Source organism: Bison bison, unplaced genomic scaffold (assembly GCF_000754665.1).
Source record: "Bison bison bison isolate TAMUID 2011002044 unplaced genomic scaffold, Bison_UMD1.0 scf7180017864472, whole genome shotgun sequence".
In the NCBI taxonomy this organism is placed as follows: domain Eukaryota; kingdom Metazoa; phylum Chordata; class Mammalia; order Artiodactyla; family Bovidae; genus Bison; species Bison bison.
Genome location: NW_011495033.1, coordinates 9,830,388 through 9,843,301, shown reverse-complemented (window position 1 = coordinate 9,843,301; position 12,914 = coordinate 9,830,388). Strand labels below are relative to the sequence as shown.

The 12,914-nt window shown below is 41.9% G+C and overlaps 1 protein-coding gene across 4 annotated transcripts in view; it reads right to left on the bottom strand.

Annotated features, from left to right (window-relative positions):
* LOC105004035 (WAP four-disulfide core domain protein 3-like) overlaps positions 1-5,094 on the bottom strand; it is a 29,565-nt gene extending 24,471 nt beyond the window's left edge. Inside the window, exons 1-2 of one of the 4 annotated variants that reach the window (XM_010861529.1) lie at positions 4,962-5,094; positions 546-647 (exon numbers count right to left, since the gene is read on the bottom strand). In XM_010861529.1, the coding sequence (XP_010859831.1) occupies positions 546-647; positions 4,962-5,049 (190 nt within the window). In that variant the 5' untranslated portion in view covers positions 5,050-5,094. The remainder of the gene's footprint in view (positions 1-545; positions 648-4,961) is intronic. The other 3 variants (XM_010861528.1, XM_010861527.1, XM_010861526.1) reach the window with 3 other exon arrangements.
* Positions 5,095-12,914: the final 7,820 nt, after the last annotated feature.

Genomic DNA, 12,914 nt, shown 5'->3' with positions numbered 1-12,914 from the left:
GGAAGTGGGTGGGATTAGACATGGAAGAAGAATGACCATAGGTTGATAACGGTTGGGTGACGGGTTTATGGTGTATCATTCCAGTCTGTCTGCTTTGTACATAGATTTCCCATAATAAAAAGTTAAAACTGAAATGCGCTGAAGGAACACTAAATATCTTAATGAGTTAAAAATGTGCAATCACCAACATGTCCATACACATGGACAGAGTAAGTGTGGAATGATCAACAGTGATGTTTCTCTGGGCAAAGGGAGTGTGGGTACCATTATTTGTTTCTATAGCTTTGGTTGTAGTCTTACTTTCCAACCACAGATACATATTTGGGGAGTGGTAAAGTGACTGTGCTGGAAAAAATTGAGGACTAAATGCACAGTGCTGTGAGGAAGGAGTTCAAAGAACACCCCATCCTTTGAATGTTTTATGTTGAAAACATTCAAAACCATACTCAAGATAAATTACTATTGAACATTTGTTGAAAGGTTGGGAAGGACCAAGTGCATTGTCCTTTTAAGCCCAGGAATTCGGACAGGGCGCTCAGCCTTACTTGCTTGCGGGGCTGGTGAGCACACGTGGCCACAGCCATTGCTGACGCACTTCTCTCCTGCCGCGCAGTCCTGGTCTTCTCGGCACTGCTCCACACAGACACCTTCACGGTCAGAAAAAACTGGGTTGAGACACTTAAATACCATGAATATTTATGTTGTAAATGACCATGACCTAATAACATCAGGATACACTTTGATCTAGGTCTTCATTGTTTTAACATGAACCCATAGAGAACCTCATCTGACCCTTTCATCGAATAATATCTGAAGAATTTGCAGGAATATTTGGATTTAAATTCAGGGACATTCCTGTTAAAGCATATGTCCCTTTTGCTATACAAGTCAGTGAAATTAACCTTGAATACAGAGTAAAGCCCCTAAAGGTCAAGAAATTATTTCAGATGAGAATTTATTGGATTCAGATCCCTGAAAAAGTCTCAGTGTGGCTCTTTGATACTCCTAGAGACAGAGTTTAAAGACAGAGGCAGCCCTGGAAGCTGATCAAAGACTTCGGCAAAAGAATAACACCTCCATCACGAATCACATCACCACCACCGAGAGAATTCTCACTGTGGTTCCTGCCACAGGGTTGACCTGCCTCTGCCATCCACATTATGAATCTCTTCCAATCTCACTTTTATACTCTGTAAATGGAGGTTGTCTGGTGTTGTGGTTTGAGCAAGTGAAGAGAGGCTAGACTAGATGAGTGACTCCCAAATGTGGCTGATGATAACAATCATCTTTACACTGAACTACAGATAGTAGGGCCTGTTCAGGCCTAATTACTCAGCTTCTCCAGGGGTGAGCCCATACATGTACATTTTAATGAGGGTTCCAGCTGATGCTGAGATGGACTAGAGATTCTTCCAGAGCCAGTATGTCTGACATTTTAGGATTTCATCAGCTTTTGCCAATTTGTGGAGGGAGGTTGGGGACCACAACTCTTCGTCAATATCCAACCATTCATTCATCTGCTCATGGTTCATTTACTTATTCATTCATTCCCTTGTTTCTAATTCATTAGCTTATTCTAAGAAAAATATCAACTCTGTGTAAGGAACAGGACTAGATGTTTCAGGAAGGCAGATTAAAACTGGGATGGGAAATCAAGTTTGCTCTAAAATAACAACAGTTCACAGCACTATGCATGTTTAATAGTAAGTGACATGAGAAAGGGACCACAAAGACTAGATAGGAGTGGTTTAGTGATTACTGCGCTAGAGAATTAGCTGGGATTTGAACTCACAAATACAGTCACACACCTTGACAAAGACCATCCAATGGGGAAAGAATGGTCTTTTCAATAAATGGTGCTGAGAAAATGGACGTCCACACGCAAAAGAACAAATTGGGATTACTGCCTCAAATCATATGTATACATACGTATATATAGTATGGGCTTCCCTGGTGGCTCAGACAGTAAAGAATCTACCTGCAATTTGAGAGACCTGGACTCAATCCCTGGGTCAGTAAGATCCCCTGGAGAAGAGAGTGGCTACCCATTCCAGTATTCTTGCCTGGAGATTTCCATGGACAGAGGAGCCTGTTGGACTATAGTCCATGGGGTTGCAAAGAGTGAGACACAACTGAGTAACACACACCCATACAATATACACACACATATACACAAATTCACTCAAAATGAATCAAAGACCTAAATGTAAGAGTTAAAACTATAAAACTCGTAGGAGGAAACATAGGTATAAATCTTTGTGACCTTGGATTGGGCAATGGTTTCTTAAATATGACACCCAAAACAAAAGCAAAAAAAGAGGCATATAAGTTGGCCCTCAAAAAATTAAAATCTCTTGTGCATTAAAGAACATTGTCAAGAAAACAGAAAGAAAATCCACAGAGTGGGAGAAAATATTTACAAATCGTATGTCTGATAAGGGTCAAATATCTAAAACATGCTTCTGAGGGGTCTCAGTGGTGAGCAATCTGACTACAGGAGACATGGGTTGGTTCCCTGGGTTAGGAAGATCCCCTGGAGAAGGAAATGGCAATCCACCCTAGTACTCTTACCCGGGAAATCCCATGAACAGTGGAGCCTGGTGGGCTATAGTCCATGCGGTTTCAAAAGGGTCGGACACATCTTAGCAACTAAACAATGACAGCAATCCAGAATATATAATGAATTCCTACAACTCAGCAAGAAAAGGAAAAACCCTCCCATCTTGCAAAGGGAGGGCTTGAATAGACATTTCTTGAACAGATTACATACAAATGAACATTAAGCATATGAAAAAGCACCCAATATCATTAATCACTAGCGAAATGCAAATTGAGACCACAGTGAGGTATCACAGTAAGATATCCCACAATCACAATGATGGCTATAATTAACAGTCAGGTGTCAACAAGTGTTGGAAAGGATGTGGGAGGGATGAGAACTCTCACAGATTGATGTCGGGTAAACTGGTGCAGGCTCTGTGGAAAACAGAGCTTGGCAGTTCCTCAAGAAATTAATCATAGACTTGCCACATGACTCAGCAATTCTACTCCTTGCAAATCCACCCGAGGGAACTGAAAGCATGTTTACACAAAAATTTATACACAAATGCTCATGGCAGCATAACTTGCTTATTAGCCACAAAGTAGAAATAACACAAAAGTCCATCAACTGATGAATGTATAAATCATACCTGGCAGAGCTATACGATCCAGCCATAAAAAGGAATGGAGTACTGATAGATGCTACAATTTAGATAAACTTTGAAAATGTTGAAGAAGCCAGACACAAAAGCCCACATTGTTATATAATTTCTTTTAGAAATTATATGATATGAAATATCATATAATATTTCTAGATTATATCATATCATATTTCTAGATATGAAATATCTAGAATAGAAAAATGCTTCAAAAATGGAAAGTGGATTAGAAGGGGGTGGGGGGAAGGGAGGAAAGAACAGGGAGTTTGACAATGGATATGGGCTTTCTTTAGGGGGTGATGAATGGTCTGCAATTAGATGGTGGTGATGGCTGCACAAAGTTGTGAATATATTAAAAACCACTGAGGGGTACACCTTAAAATGGTAAATTTTACCTCAGTAAACACACACAAGCAAACACAGAGCTTGAGACCTCAGAGAGCCTGATTTAATTGGTCCAGCCGAGGGTCTTGGCATTGGTCTTTTTAATACACTTCTGGGGTGATTCTAAAGTATTGGCAGAGCCTCTTCCTACCCAAAATGTGGTCTGTAGGCCAGCGTCATCAGCATCACTTAGAAGCTTGTTAAGAATGTAGAATTTTGGACCCCATCCCAGACCTGAATCACAGTCTGCAGTTTAACAGGATCCTTGGGTAAGTCCTGTCATATTAAAGTTTGAGAACTACTGCACTAGTCTAGAAGAACTGAGTGTGTCCGTTATGTTTATGATGGAAATAGTACACTGGGGCTTTCAAGGATTAAGGAGATTTCCACAGTCTGGGGTCGGGGAGGTTGTCACATAAAAGAACATATTTACATTTTGAGGAAATCAGTCGCCTGATTAGAGCTGCACTTTGGGAAGAACAATCTCACACTCAAGCATAGAGTTGGCTGGAATTCAACACACAACATGCGTTTTAGAGGAGAAAGAGTTTCAAGAGTATTGCAAGGGTCCAGGTATGTAACTAGGGTGGTGGTGATCAGATCGCAAAGGCCATAAAAGAAACTGTGAAAGAAGATTTGACAAAGTCTGGTCATTGATGATACGGGGGGAGAAAGACAGCCAGAGAAATCATCTTTGGCTGTGGAGGTGTAGGAAAAGAAAGCCAAAAGCACAGAAAAGGAAGAGCAAAGAGAAGCCATGGAAGAGGGTTTCAGATTGAAAAATCGTGAACAATGTCAGATTCTGCAGAAATACCAAGGAGGTTGACTATTGAAGAAAATTATTAGATTGTCAACCAGGAAGATATTGATGCTTTGGGAGAGTGAAGTTGGGGGATAATTGATGGAGGGGGGTTGTTGTTGGTGATTGTAGTGGTGGTGGTGGTTGAAGTGATATTAGAAGGGCTCAGGTGTGGTTGGTAACTGTCAAGAAAGACAGAAAACAGAAGTGGGTTCAGAAGCAAGTTTCTCAACAATGCAGAAATGTATTTGCTTGTAGGTAGAAGCAAACGGAGAGAAGAGGGTGGAGATGCTGGGAACAGACACAGAAGCTGATGGAGCAGAGTCAGAGGAGGAGGTGAGGGCAGTGCAAATGGAGAGGTTGGCCTTTGGAGAAAGGGAGAGAGGAGGTCGGCAGACACAGAGGGATGCTGGCATGGGGACTCATGGAGAAAATTAAGGTGTGCCCCAGCCTCTCCTCGTGTGGACTGTTCTCCAAGTTTACCCATCCCCACTCCATCCCCTCTTTAGATTGCACCGGACAGTCCTAGATTTTCCACTTTCTGACTCTCTTGTTCTGAGAGGTGGGACGAGACTTACCAATTGCCTGGAGTCTTGTGTTGAGGGTGAGGAGACTGGCCAGGAGGAAGAGACCGCCCAACTTCATGTTGCTAGTTGAGGACATCATGTGCAGACGAGGCACATGTGTAAGGCTCAGGCAGCTGAGATTTATACGCTGCTGGACAGAGAGCCTGGCCTGCGTTCAAGGCCACCATCAGCGTTTAGGAAACTTGAAACTTGGACCTCTGCCAAGCAGCTGACTTTGCTGGGAAAAAAAGAACCAAAAAAAAAAAAAACCTCACAAACTCTGTGTGGTGTTGGGCAATGTTTGTTTTCCAAGCAAGTTCTTTGAGACATGGTTCTTAGTGTAATTTAAAAAAAAAAAATCTATCAGATGAGAAAGCAAGAAATGTGAGGGCGGGTGAAGAAGACAGTGATAAAAGATAGATGAATATACATAGACAGATAGACAGATATATAGAAGCCACGCCATGCCAAGTGGCTTCAGTTGTGTCTGACTCTTTGCTGCCCCATGGACTGTAGCCCACCAGGCCCCTCTGTCCATGGGATTCTCCATGCAAGAATACTGTAGTCGGTAGCCATTTTCTCCTCCAAGAGATCTTCCCAATGCAGGGATGGAACCAGAGTCTCATGCACTGCAGGCAGATTCTTTAGCATATGAGCCACGACAGAAGCTCATAGATAGAAGAGGTAACTCAACAACCTCTGTGTGCAAGGTGCTTTCCTCTTTAAGCATCACAACTGAGGTACCACAAGGTTAAACCTCAAGCTTGCTTGAGGTTACAGAGCTACTAAATGGGGTTCAGACTCAGATATTATTGGGTTCATATTTCATGACTCCTTTCCTATAACCCCCTCTGTCTCTGCATCAGCACCTGGGTCTAAATATTGTATTGCATCAAATGATACTGTTAAGGGACCCATCTTTCTCCTTCTTCCCTAAAGGTGGTGCTAAATATTTGTGCATCTGTATGCTTGTAGATGTATGTGGATGTGGATTGATAGATGCATGAGAGTGCAGAAAATTCTGGAACAATAACCTCTCAAGTAGTACAGGCACTCACCTCCTCTTAGGAATAACAGAATGAGTTGGGGGATTTGGGTACTCAAGAGGTCTTTAGTGTCAACTGAAATAAGACTAAGGTAAGGAGGATACCTTGACATATTACTTGTATAATTAACAATGAAAGATGGAAGAAAGAAAAACTCCCTAAAATAGGAAGACTAGATTGGAGAGTTGCAGGACTAGTGTCAGGAAGTGCTGTTAGGAGGGCTTATTAAACATATCATATTGCAACATAGAGAAACATATCTATCCAATCTGTCTCCCATACCCCTGACTTCCCCTAAACTCTTTGATACTGTGTTTACCCTACAGGACTTAAGAATCCACCAATTAGTGCTCTTAGTGATGCTGGGAGAGAGATGAGCAAACTTGCCCTGGTTGCCAAGCCCTCTTTCTTCAGTCTGGGTGCCACTGAAAGGCATTTACTCTCTCTTCTCACCTTCACAAATTCTGAAGAAATAAAATTGAAATCCTTCTTGTGCAATCAGTTGAAAAAATAGCTGAGCCAAGTCTCATGCATAAACAAGTTTTGGCTCTCCCCTCTTGCCCCAGCTGTCCTGCACAGAAAGTACCACGATAGGGTCAGAATGCCTCAGCTTTTGCTTTCTTTATCTGGGAAGATGGGACACTGGGGAGATGAAAACCCAGATGCTCGTTCTAGTAAATCACATGGTTGTAAAGCAGTGCAAACTCCTCTCCGCTTTCGATTTCTCTCTCTAACCCCTTCAATACCTTGAAGTACCCTCACTCTGATCTCTGTCAACAGCATCTACTGGCAAAACCTGCACTGTTGGAGACACCTATGGACTTTATGCTTCCCTGTGCCAAAGTACCACCCAGCAGGGATGGGTTCCACCATAAACTCATGATCAACAGCTTCAACGATGCCCTGCAATTTTAGTACAATTTCAACACAAGCTCCCCCTCTTCATAAAGTGAAGTGAAGCGAAAGTCACTCAGTCGTGTCCGACTCTTTGTGACCCCATGGACTATATAGTCCATGGAATTCTCCAGATCAGAATACTAGAGAGGGTAGCCTTTCCCTTCTCCAGGGGATCTTCCTAACCCAGGGATTGAACCCAGGTCCCCTGCATTGCAGGTGGATTCCTTACCAGCTGAGCCACAAGGGAAACCCATTCTTTATCAGGATTATTGAAAATCTTGTCCATGGTTCTCAAACCTCAGTCTCTTCCAGTCCTTCATACTCAGAAGTTGACCTTGACTCCTCCTTTACAGGAAAAAAATTTAAACTACTAAATCAATTTCTTTAAGAGACATAGGACTCTTAGTAGCAAAGTGCCTCTGTTAAGATACCTTTTGGTGAACAATTTCCCCATCCTTATAGGGTGGATTTCTGCGGGTTCTGTGGGTGCAGCACCAAACTGACCATGATCCCATGAATCTGGTCTTGACTTCTCCAAGAAGGTCCACATCTCATCTCTGGGAGTAAGGATGCCTTGGGCACTCTATCTTAATCCTAGATTTAGTGGCTGTTTCTTATATCTGCCACCCTCATACTCTTTAGAATTCTCTTTACTCCTGCTAGTCAATCCCTTAGTCAACAAAAGAGGCCAAAATGCAGTACTTGGGTGCAGTCTCAAAAACAACAGAATGATATCCATTTGTTTCCAGGCAAACCATTCAACATCAGAGTAACCTAAGTCAATGCCTCAACTACTGATGCCAAAGAAGCTGACATTGACCAGTTCTATGAAGACCTACAACACCTTCTAGAACTAACACACACACACACACACACAAAATGTCCTTTTCATCTCAGGAGATTGGAATGCAAAAGTAGGAAGTCAAGAGATACCTGGGATAACAGGCAAGTTTTGCCTTGGAGTACAAAATGAAGCAGGGCAAAGGCCAACAGTTTTGTCAAGAGACCATGATGATCATACCAAACACAATTTTCCAACAACACAAGAGATGACTCTACGTATGCACCTCACCAGATATCTGGTCAACATGAAAATCAGATCGATTATCTTCTTTGTAGTCAAAGACGGAGAAACTCCACACAATGAATAAATACAAGACCTGGAGCTAACTGTGGCTCAGATCATCATTTCCTTATTGCAAAATTCAGGCTTAACTTGAAGAAAGTAGGGAAAACCACTAGGCCATTCAGGTGTGATCTAAATTAAATCCCTTATGATATGCAGTGGAGGTGATGAATAGATTCAAAATATTAGATCTGATAGACAGAATGTCTGAAGAACTGTGGCCTGAGGTTCATAACATTGTACAGGAGGCAGTGACCAAAACCATCTCAAAGAAAAGATGTACAAGAAGGTGAAGTGGTTGTCTGAGTAGGCTTTACAAATAATTGAGGAAAGAGAAGTGAAAAGCAAGGAAAAAAGGGAAAGATATACCCAACTGAATGTGAAGATCCAGAGAATAGCAAGGGGAGATAAGAAAGCCTTTCTAAGTGAATAATGCAAACAAATAGAGGAAAAAAATAGAATGGGAAAGACCAGAGATCTCTTCAAGAAATTGGAGATATCAAGGGAACATTTCATATAAGGATGGGCACAATAAAGGACAGAAAAGGTAAGGACCTAACAGAAGCAGAAGAGATTAAGAAGAGGTGGCAAAAATATTCAGAACAACTGTACAAGAAAGGTCTTAATGACCCAGATAAACTCAATGGTGTGGTCACTCACCTAAAACCAGACATCCTGCAGTGTGAAGTCAAGTGGGCCTTTGGAAGTACTGCTAAAAACAGAGCTAATGGAAGTGATGAAATTCCAGCTGAGCTATTTAAAATTCTAAAAGATGATGCTGTTAATGTGCTGCACTCAATAAGTCAGCAAATTTGGAAAACTCAGCAGTAGCCACAACTGGGAAAGTTCAGTTTTCATTCCAATTCCAAAGAAAGGCAATGGCAAAGACTATTCAAACTACCATACAATTTTTCTCATTTTAATGCTAACAAGGTAATGCTCAAAATCCTTCTAGCTAGGCTTTAGCAGGACATGAACTGAGACCATTCATATGTACAAGGTGGGTTTAGGACCTAACAGAAGCAGAAGAGATTAAGTAAAGGTGGCAAAAATATTCAGAACAACTATACAAGAAAGGTCTTAATGAGCCAGATAAACTCAATGGTGTGGTCACTCACCTAGAACCAAACATCCTGCAGTGTGAAGTCAAGTGGGCCTTTGAAACCAAGTGTAGAGGGACCAGAGATCAAATTGTCAAAATTTGTTGGATCATGGAGAAAGCAAGGAAATTCCAGAAAAACATCTACTTCTGCTTCATTTACTACACTGGATCCTTTGACTGTGTGGATCACAACAAACTGTAAAATTCTTTAAAGAGATGGAAGTGTCTCATGAGAAACTTGTATGGGGCTCAAGAAGCAACAGTCAGAACGAGACATGGAACAACTAAATGACTGGTTCAAAATTGGGAAAGGAGTACATCAAGACTGTATATTGTCACCCTGCTTATTTAACTTATATGAAGAGTACAGCATGCAAAATGCTGTGCTGGATGAATCACAAGTTAGAATCAAGATTGCTGGGAGAAATATCAACAACCTCTGATACGCAGTTGATACCACTCTAATGGCAGAAAGTGAAGAGGCACTAAAAAGCCTCTTGACGAGGGTGAAATAGGAGAGTGAAAAATCTGGCTTGAAATTCAATATTAAAAAGAAAACTAAAATCATGGCATCTAGTCCCATCACTTCATGGCAAATAGAAGGGGAAAAGTGGAAACAGTGACATGTTTTATTTTCCTGGGCTCCAAAATCACTGTGTATGGTAACTGCAGCCAGGAAATTAAAAGATGCTTGCTCCTTGGAAGGAAGCCTATGATGAACCTAGACAGCATACTAAAAAGCAGACATATCACTGCCCAGAAAGGTTCATATAGTCAAGTTCAGTTCAGTTGCTCAGTTGTGTCTGACTCTGAGACCCCATGGACTGCAGCACGCCAGGCTTCCCTCTCCATCACCAACTCCCAGAGTTTACTCAAACTCATGTCCATCGAGTTGGTGATGCCAACTCATCCATCTCATCCTCTGTTGTCCCCTCCTCCTTCTGCCCTCAATCTTTCCCAGGATCAGGGTCTTTTCAAATGAGTCAGTTCTTTGCCTCAGGTGGCCAATGTATTGGAGTTTCAGGTTCAGCATCAGTCCTTCCAATGAATATTCAGGACTGATTTCCTTTAGGATGGACTATGGTTTTTCCAGTAGTCATGTATGAATGTGAGAGTTGGACTATAAAGAATGCTAAGTACCAAAGAATTGATGCTTTCAAAATGTGGCATTAGAGAAGACTCTTGAGAGTCCCTTGGACTTCAAGGAGATCAAACTAGTCAATACTAAAATGTATCAATCCTCAATACTCGTTGGAAGAGCTGATGCTGAAGCTGAAGCTCCAATACTTTGGCCACCTGAGGGGAAGAACTGACTCATTGGAAAAGACCCTGATGCTGGGAAATATTGAGGGTAGAAAGAGAAGTGGGCAGCAAAGGAGGAGATGATTAGATAGCATCACTGACTCAATGGACATGAATTTGAGCAAACTCTTGGAGGGAGAAAGTGGAAGACAGAGGAGCCTGGCGTGTTGCAATCCATGGGGTCGCAAAGAGTTGGACACAACTTAGTGTCTGAACAACAACAAAGTAAATCCTTTGTTACTCTAATCCCTCTTGCAGTTAGTCATTCTTTATATTAAAGTTACTCTGTTCAAGTGACTGAATGGTCCCTTTCTCCTGGTTGAATCCAGATTGGTACCCTACCAAAGCTAACTCAAGAAGAACTAAATAACCTGATAGCCCTATATTTCTTTGAAAATTGTACCAGTAGCTTAAATGTTTGTTTTTTTTTTTTTTCTGTAAAGGGGGAGGCAAGTGTGAGGGACTGAAAGAGATTGATGTTTGAGAAACACAGACAAGATTTTCAATAGTCCTTTGCAAGAGTGAGAGTTTGTGTTGAAATTGTACTAAAATTGCAGGGCAAAGTTGAAGTCTTATGTGAAGCTGTTGATTATGAATTTATGATGGAATCCATCCCTGCTGGGTGGTACTTTGGTGCAGGGAATCATAAAGTCCATAGTTAGTGTTGGGGTTTTTCTCCCCCAGGATTTGGAAGCGACGAACCTGAAAGAAGGACACTTGGACAGTCTCTTGCAAGGACTGACAAGTTTATTTCTGCAGTCAAGCTTTTTTATAGAAGCAGGAACAAAGAGCTTAAAGTATGCGGCCAGCAGAGCGCATACAGAGTTAACACATAATCAGTAGAAACATTTCAAGGACAGCGCGCTCTAAATGACTCATGGGCTTCTCCCACAACCCGCTCTCACAAGTAACATCTCTATTTATTATTAACTCTTGGCGCTGAGCATAACCAAAGGCAGGAGATGTCTTTCTGTCCGTAGCGCAAAGCTGCGTACTTCTGTCCCTTTGCCATTTTCCCAAGGACTTTCTCCTTTTACGGCTATTTTGTACTACGCTTCCCAACAGTTAGGGGTCTCCAACAGTGGGGTTTGGCCAATAGGTGCTATTGACAGAGGCCAGAGTTAGGCAACTTCAAGGTAAAGAGGTTAGAAAGAGAAATAGAAAGCAGAGAAGAGTTTACATTGATTTTCAACCACATGATTTACTTGAATGAACATCTGAGTTTTAATTCATCACCCCAGAGCCTTGTCTTCCCAGAGAAAGTGAAAGTTTGGGCATTCTAACCCCACTGTGGTACATTCTGTGCAGGAGAGCTGGGGCAGGGAAGGAAAGCCAAAACTTGTTTACACATGAGAGCTGACATAGATATTTTTTTGACTGATTGCACAAGAAGAATTCCAATGAAGCTTGGAAGAGTGAGTAAGTGCCTTTAAGTGGCACCCAGACTGCAGAAAGAGGGCTGCCATTCAGGGACAGGTTTTTTCATCTCTCTCCCAGCAACGAAAGGAGTACCAGTTGATGGATTCATAAGTCCTGTAGGGTAAACACAGTATCAGAGAGTTTAGGGCAAGTCAGGGGTATGAGAGACAGATTGGATAGATATGTTTCTCTATGTTGCAATACGATAAATTTAATAAGCCCTCCTAAGCTGAGCACCAAAGAACTGATGCTTTTGAACTGTGGTGTTGGAGAAGACTCTGGAGAGTCCCTTGGACTGCAAGGAGATCCAACAGTCCACTCTAAAGGAGATCAGTCCTGGGTGTTCTTTGGAAGGACTGAAGCTAAAGCTGAAATTCCAATACTTTGGGCAACTCATGCGAAGAGTTGACTCATTGGAAAAGACTTTGATGCTGGGAGGGATTGGGGGCAGGAGGAGAAGGGGACGACAGAGGATGAGATGGCTGGATGGCATCACTGACTCGATGGACGTGAGTTTGAGTGAACTCCGGGAGTTGGTGATGGACAGGGAGGCCTGGCATGCTGCAATTCATGGGGTCACAAAGAATCGGACACGACTGAGCAACTGAACTGAACTGAACTGCACTTCCTGACCCTAATTGTGCAACTCTTCAACCTAGTCTTCATATTTTAGGGAGTTTTTCTCTCTTTTATCATTAACTGTTAATTGTGCAAGTGATATATGAATGTCTCTTCCTTACCTTAGTCTTATTTCAGTTGAAATTAAAGACCTCTTGATTACCTAAAGCCCCCAACTCACTCAGTTATTCCTAAGAGGTAGTAAGTGGTGTTACTACTTGAGAGGTTATTGTTCCAGAATTTTTCTGCTACATGCTTATAGATGCACAAATATTTAGCACTGCCTTAGGAAAGAGAGAGAACAAATGTGACCCCTAACAGTATCATATGATGCAATACAATATTTAGACCCAAGTGCTGATGCAGAGACAGAGGGTTACAGGAAAGGAGTCATGAAATATGAAGCCAATAATATCTGAGCCTGAACCCCATTTAGTAGCTTTGTAACCTCAAAC